Source organism: Myotis nattereri (genome assembly GCF_964212035.1).
Source record: "Myotis nattereri genome assembly, chromosome: 2".
In the NCBI taxonomy this organism is placed as follows: domain Eukaryota; kingdom Metazoa; phylum Chordata; class Mammalia; order Chiroptera; family Vespertilionidae; genus Myotis; species Myotis nattereri.
In genome coordinates, this window is record NC_138076.1 from 34,262,039 (window position 1) to 34,268,910 (window position 6,872).

Here is a 6,872-nt window from a genome sequence, read left to right on the forward strand (position 1 = left end):
ATGGCAACTTTTGCCCAGTTTCCCAGGAGAAAATCAGAATCAGCAATAGCAGAAGAGTGAGATATGATTGTGAGACTGAGAACTTTAAGGAAACACTCAGATAAGCAAAGAGATATTTATACATACAAGAGGTGGCCATTGTTTTTAAGGAAAACCATGAAAGTAAAAGTCGATAACTCAAGAATACAGAGACAAGTAAATAAGTGTCTTATTGTCCAGTTCATATAATTATCCACGACACGCATATTTCTCTACATGCATCCAGATTTGTTTGCTGGCCCACCCAACATTTGGAAAACAAACAGCCCATTTTAAAAATGTCTTTTGGGTTTATTTTTATCAGAAAGTCTGTGCCCTTTTCTGTGCCTTTAAATATATAATGTTAGTAGAGAAGACTTTCATAATCAAAGTAGAGAATGATTTACATTGCAGAAGTGTATTATGAAACACTTCTGTTCCTTGCCCCTTGAACTGTGGAGGAATGAAAATGTCTAGCACTCCCCACCTTCTTTTCTCTTCTGGAACTTGACCTGTAATTTAATTCCTGTTCCTCAGCAAAGTACCTGGCAGCCTATCTTTTTACAGCTTTAGTTACAAAGCAATTCAGAGAACTCACCGTCCTAAAAGGACAGAACAAGAACACGTCCAAATGGAGTAGAGCATGGATTGTTTAAAAGGAAATTCTGAATGTGGTCAGATGTTCTTGTCCCTCCTCCTTCTATTCCTCTTGAAATAGAAAGGGAATGAGATAGGTGGCTGCTAGAACCCTCGCCCTATATCCAGGACCAAACAGAGCAGTGGGATGTGTGGGTCCCCCTCTCTCCATCCAGAGTTGTCCCAAAACAGGGAGCGTGGTTGAATCTTTGACCAAGGTTGACATCAGTTAATAACAACACACTCGTTCTTTGTAGTTGACTACAAAATGAGGGGGGCAAACTTCACAATTTGAAAAGCCGGATTCTAGGACGTATACAGTACTTTTCAAGCTCGAGGCAGGCTGTGGAAAGAAAAAGGGGGTGTGGGAATCTTTTCGTGTTTACAGAACTTGGATGCTTGACAAACAGGGTGCATCAAGCTAATTGTTCTTGAAGCAGGAAATCTGTAGTAGAGGAAGCAGGTGTTGTGTGATGATTACCACGTTTTGAAATTACCGTAGTAACTACTTTGCTCTTTTGAGTCTGACCCCGAAATAGTCAGTAAGCTTTTTTGGAAGATGCTGTGCCTTTTATCTGTGTACTCTTAACTAAACCACTTGGTCATGAAGGAAGGAGAAAGTGCTTAAGTAAATGTGAAACCAGATAGCATACATGCGGCAGTGTTGACAGTATCCATTTTTCTTTCTTTCTTTTTTATTTTTATTTTCGACTTTCAGCATCCCATACTTTCAGAAAACTTATGACTAAGAGTGAATTCTTATTTTTCAAATTGTTTTCAGACATTTCATGTTCATGTAAAGTTGGCTTATTGATTTCCTGATTTTTCTTTATTTTTTTGTTTTGTCCATTTTATTTTCAATCAGCTACATCAAATGGGTCTTTGGAGGGCCTGGATAACCAGGAGGGAGGGGTGTGCCAGACAAGAGCCATGAAGATCCTCATGAAAGTTGGACAAGGTAAAGACCATCTGCTGCTTCATGAAGCCACTGTAATCTGGTTGAGCCCCCCAGCTAGCGTGGCGCCAGTATTGCTAACACTCGCCTTCAGTCACTCTTCAGTTTAGTTTTGAAAGCAAACCTTTCTCTGTACCTTGAGCCACTGAGATTTCCTCAAGTCACTGTAACAGATTTCTTTTATTGGAGGTAAAAGTTAAGGTCAGCCAGGTAGAATGTCTATTGCCATATACGTGTATGTATATTTTTCTTCTCAAAAGCAAACCACCTCTATGGTTCAAAATTAAAATATCCAGAAAAAAAACTAAGTTTCTGCAATTTTGCCCATTTCTGCATCTTGACTACAGAGGACTATTGTTTGTTGAGCCTTTTCACATATAGATAACCTATTGTGCAGAACGAATTACTCTTCTAATTAGAAATTGGTATAGTAGTCAATCAACTTGCTCAGTTAAATTGAAATGTCATCTGCAATGCTCTGCCTGCCAAATGCAAGAATCCCTATAGTTTCCACAGATGGCCTCCCAATCTAAACCTCTGAAATAACTAGTATAACCGTTTTGTTTTAAAAGGAACATTATATTCTTGTACCTCGTAGTCCTTTGCATAAAGAATCTTATGTTCATTGCTATTCATGCCTCTTGAGATATATATCCAGTTCCTAAAGCTAGATCTTATCAGATGTCTGTGCGGTAAGTAATCATTTGTTTTTCATATAGATGCGAGTTCTGCTGGGTCAACCAGGCATAATGATCCAACAAGACGTCCAGAACTAGAAGCTGGTACAAATGGAAGAAGCTCAACAACAAGTCCCTTTGTCAAACCAAATCCAGGTATAGCAGCATGACTGTGTGTGTAGTCTGTGTGCACCGTACACTTAGTATCTCAAGAGGTAGAGCAGAGTCAAAGTACTTCTACACCAGCAGGATTACCTCGTAGTTGCTGACGTCAGTCACCTTTGCTCTCAGTTAGCTGTTGTTAATTGCCCAGTAAGAACAAAATAATTCATTCCTGCAAAAGTCCTCCAATCGGAAGAGTGGAATTCATCAGATGTAAGTGCCAGTTATTAGCACTATTTTCTCAGAACAGAGTTATTTTCATTGGCCGGCACTTTATTGTGCTGGTTGCAACAACACTAGCTTAAAGCCGATGCTAATGTATATATAATTAATGTCCTAATCCCTCATCTAATTATATCTAATCCACAAAGAGCCTGAATGATCCTCTTCTACATTTTAGATGGCAACATCTTAAAATATTACATAATGCTGTGTTTTTCAGGCGATTATCATCAAAAAACTTTTTTTACATAGTCAGTGTAATATAAAATATTAAACAGATCCCTGGCAAAAGTTTACAATACCAGATAAAACTGGCTGTCATTTAACTTCGTTTTCTTAACAGTCTGAACAAACAGCTCTGTATTTGTTACCATGCTAATGATTTTTTTTTTGTATATGGAAGTTGTTGAGCAGACCTCAGCAGTTTTTGTATTAGGGATCCGTACGCCTGGTTAGCAGTCGTGTGAATTTAGCGTCTGTAGCAATATTCCATCTCTCTCCAAGCGCCAAGGAGGGAAGTTGTTATTTCTAACTTTCAGTGACAAGATGTGTCAAATTCTTGTGACAAACTGATAAATGGGTAATATAATGATGCCAGGCAGTTTTTTAGTGCTTCACATTTGGGTTGGCAGTCTGTTCAGCATGAGAGTTTCTGCTGCCTTCCAAATATATTTTAAGTGTAAATCAAATAATACAAACGAGTGAGGAGTTGAACATTTTCCCAGGCCCCATCACTCCCGGGCTGCCTGCGTGGCTCTGCCAGTGGGCGGGGCTTGTCTGGAGAAGGCAGGCGGCTTGGATCCCCGGCTTGGATTCCCCGGAACCCACCTTTCCTGGAGGAAAGCAGGCAGTGCAGCGTGGGCAGCAGACACTGACAGCCAGGCGCCTGCTGTGGCCGCAGGCTGGCTGACGTGGGTTCAGGCGTGAAGCAACAGCAAGGGCTGGCTCTCACGGCCCATCCCGGCGGCGGACGGATGATGATGTATGAACAGGGAACGATGTGATTTGAGAGCAGCGTGAAAATCCGACCTCGAGTCACATCTCCTTTCACATCGATGGCTGACTTCTGCCTTTTCCGTTTAGCTATTACCCGAGGTAATTGGTTTGTCAAAGCCTAGCCGCCCGTTAAAGCTCCGGCCCCGCTTCATGTCCTCGCTTCCCAGGGTCCCTACGAGCAGCAGCTGGGGCAGCGCTAACGGTGGTGGTGCTTTCTCGGCCTCTGCAGGTTCCAGCACCGACGGCAACAGCGCCGGGCATTCCGGGAACAATATCCTCGGTTCCGAAGTGGCCTTATTCGCGGGGATTGCTTCAGGATGCATCATCTTCATCGTCATCATCATCACGCTGGTGGTCCTGCTGCTCAAGTACCGGCGGAGGCACCGCAAGCACTCGCCGCAGCACACGGCCACGCTGTCGCTCAGCACGCTGGCCACCCCCAAGCGCGGCGGCAACAACAACGGCTCGGAGCCCAGTGACATTATCATCCCGCTGAGGACTGCGGACAGTGTCTTCTGCCCCCACTACGAGAAGGTCAGCGGGGACTACGGGCACCCCGTGTACATAGTCCAGGAGATGCCCCCCCAGAGCCCCGCGAACATTTACTACAAGGTCTGAGAGGAGACGTGGCGGTGCCTTCGCTTTCCCGGAGGAGGAAACGGACTGTCCTGCTGCCGCCCGCCCTCCCACCTGCCCGCGGGGGCGCGGCCGACCCCTTGTGTCTCGAGTGGACTGAAGCACGGCGGGGGTGGAGGGGACACTCCTTCTCCGAAGGGCCCCGTTGAGCTGGACAGCTTACCTAGTCTGTAGCGTTTCGGCCGCGGTGAATCCAGATGCGCACCGGCAGCTGGAAGACTTGTGTAGAGGGCGCCCGTGGGGACCGGCGCTCGCCTCACCCCTGCCCTCCTGGAAGCCATGTGCCGCGGTCACGCAGGCCTGCACCGCAGCCAAGCGCAGACCGTGGCGGGCGGACGCGAGAGAGCCCTTGAGCGTCCTCGGCATAGATGCCCTGGGACGCCCCGCCTGGAAACGCCGTCTTCTGCCTCGGGCGTGCCCCTCGACGTGTGTCGCATAGACCTCTGGCTCGGCGGGGCTTGCAGAGAGCGCTAGCGTGTAGGCCTCACGGTTGCACACTCCCGTTATCCAGGGCTCTGCCGTACTTCCCATGTGATTTCCCCTCACGCCACGTTCTGCGTCACGAATGGAACATTCCCGTTGGGGGTCTCCTACTCCATCCGTTTGCAACAAACAGCTCCAGTCGAATGGATAATAATATGATACATTTCTAGAAACTGTGTTTGCTAAGAAGGAGCCTTCCAGCCAGACGCTAGGCTGCCAGCGAGGAAGACTAGGAGCCGGTGGAAGGAGGCGGGGGTGGGGGAAAGGGCTGTCTGCGAACACAGTTCAATGCTGCTGCCTCTGAAACAGAAAGTTGGGAAAAGGGGGGGCGGGGGACCCAATTAGGTAGCACAGCACTTTGGTTTCACTACGATTTTAAGAGGCAAGTAGGAGACAACAACACACACACAGTGGATTAGGGTGCATTGGAAGGAATTCACTCTTATCAAATAGCAACTTGCAGGAAGAGAAGAGTCCCTCTTCACTGGGTGGAACAAAGGGTCATTGTTGGGAGAGGAACAGGCCTGGAGAGGGAAGGGAGCAGGCGGGGCGGGGGAGAGCCCGCAGGACTGTTGTGGTACTGGCAATAAGATGTACAGCTCCGAGGCTGTAGGAAAGTCGGTCTGCTTTGGATGATGTCTAAAGCAGACTCAGCTGCTATACTTATCACATTTTATTAAACACAGGGAAAGCATTTAGAAGAAGAGCAGAGAGCCAAATCTGACCTAGAAGTTTAAAAGCCAAAGGTCAAACAGGCTGTAATTCCATCATCATTAACATTATTAAAGAATTCTCATGTAAAAGGTAGGTCAGATTCCCCTGTTCCCCCCCAAGCCCCTTCCCCACCCCTCCTCCCGATCGAGCCTTATAACACTTTGGTTTATGGCGGTGCTGTCCGGGCTGCGGGGACCGCGGCGTAGGTACTGAGCAAGGCCGAGTGCAGGTGCTCTGGGTCAAGGTGAAGCACATATGGCAAACCTCTTAGAGTCCTTAAGACGGAAATAAATTATGATATCGAGGGGGAGGAGGAGGATAGGATGTATTTATAATAGGTGTATAGAACACAAGGGATATAAAGTGAAAGATTTTTACTAATATATATTTTAAGATTGCACACAATGTACACCAGAAGATGTGAAATTCACTTGTGGCAATTAAGTGGTCCCAATGCTCAGTGCTTTACAAAAGGAAAAAAAAAAATTGGACAGCTACTTCTGGGAAAAACAACATCACTCCAAAAATAACAATAATGAGAGCAAATACAAAAATAACCAAGTCCTCTGAAGGCGTCTCACGTAACTGTAGACTAGGAAATGCAAGCCCCGAACACCAGGAAATCGATGTTACTGCATCATATATTTAACAATGACAAGATGTTCCGGCATTTATTTTCTGTGTTGTGTTTTCCCTTGCCTTATGGCTGAAGTGTTCACTAGAATCCACCGGGTCACATCCAGGGGGGCACGGTTCAGCCAAAAGTTTGGCTTTAGCTCCCTCCTCCCTCCTCCTACCCCCCAACCCTCCCTTTTGGGAAACAAAATGAGTAAACAGGAAACCTACTTTTTATGTGCTATGCAAAATAGACATCTTTAACATAGTCCTGTTTCTATGGTAACACTTTGCTTTCTGAATTGGGAGGAAAAAAAAACAAACTAGCAACAGCATTTTAAGGTTCTCGAACCTTCAGTGAATACCTGCAAAAATGAGTTGCAGCAGAAATTATTCTTCTCTATTTTCTGAACCTGAAAATGATGTTGGTCCAAAGTGCGTGTGTGTATGTATGAGTGGGTGTGTGGTATACATGTGTACATATATGTATAATATATATCTGCAATATATATTATATATATCTATATCATATTTCTGTGGAAGGTTGCCATGGTGACCAACCACAGTACATATGTAATTCTTTCCATCACCCCAACCTTCTCCTTTATGTGCATTCATACAAGATTTTCTTGTAAGCCATCAAAAATTACCTTTAGTATGGGGGAGAGGGGCAAGAAGGGGAAAAATGGGAAATAGTCTGATTGTAATGAAATCAAATGTGTGTATCATCAGTTGGCTACATTTTGGTTACATGCTAA

General features: G+C 45.4%; 1 protein-coding gene across 1 annotated transcript in view; it reads left to right on the forward strand.

Annotated features, from left to right (window-relative positions):
• Positions 1-6,036, forward strand: part of EFNB2 (ephrin B2) — a 44,106-nt gene extending 38,070 nt beyond the window's left edge. The window contains exons 3-5 of the mRNA XM_081084797.1: positions 1,520-1,612; positions 2,329-2,442; positions 3,896-6,036. Coding sequence (XP_080940923.1) covers positions 1,520-1,612; positions 2,329-2,442; positions 3,896-4,284 — 596 coding nt within the window. The 3' untranslated portion in view covers positions 4,285-6,036. The remainder of the gene's footprint in view (positions 1-1,519; positions 1,613-2,328; positions 2,443-3,895) is intronic.
• The last annotated feature ends 836 nt before the right edge of the window (positions 6,037-6,872 follow it).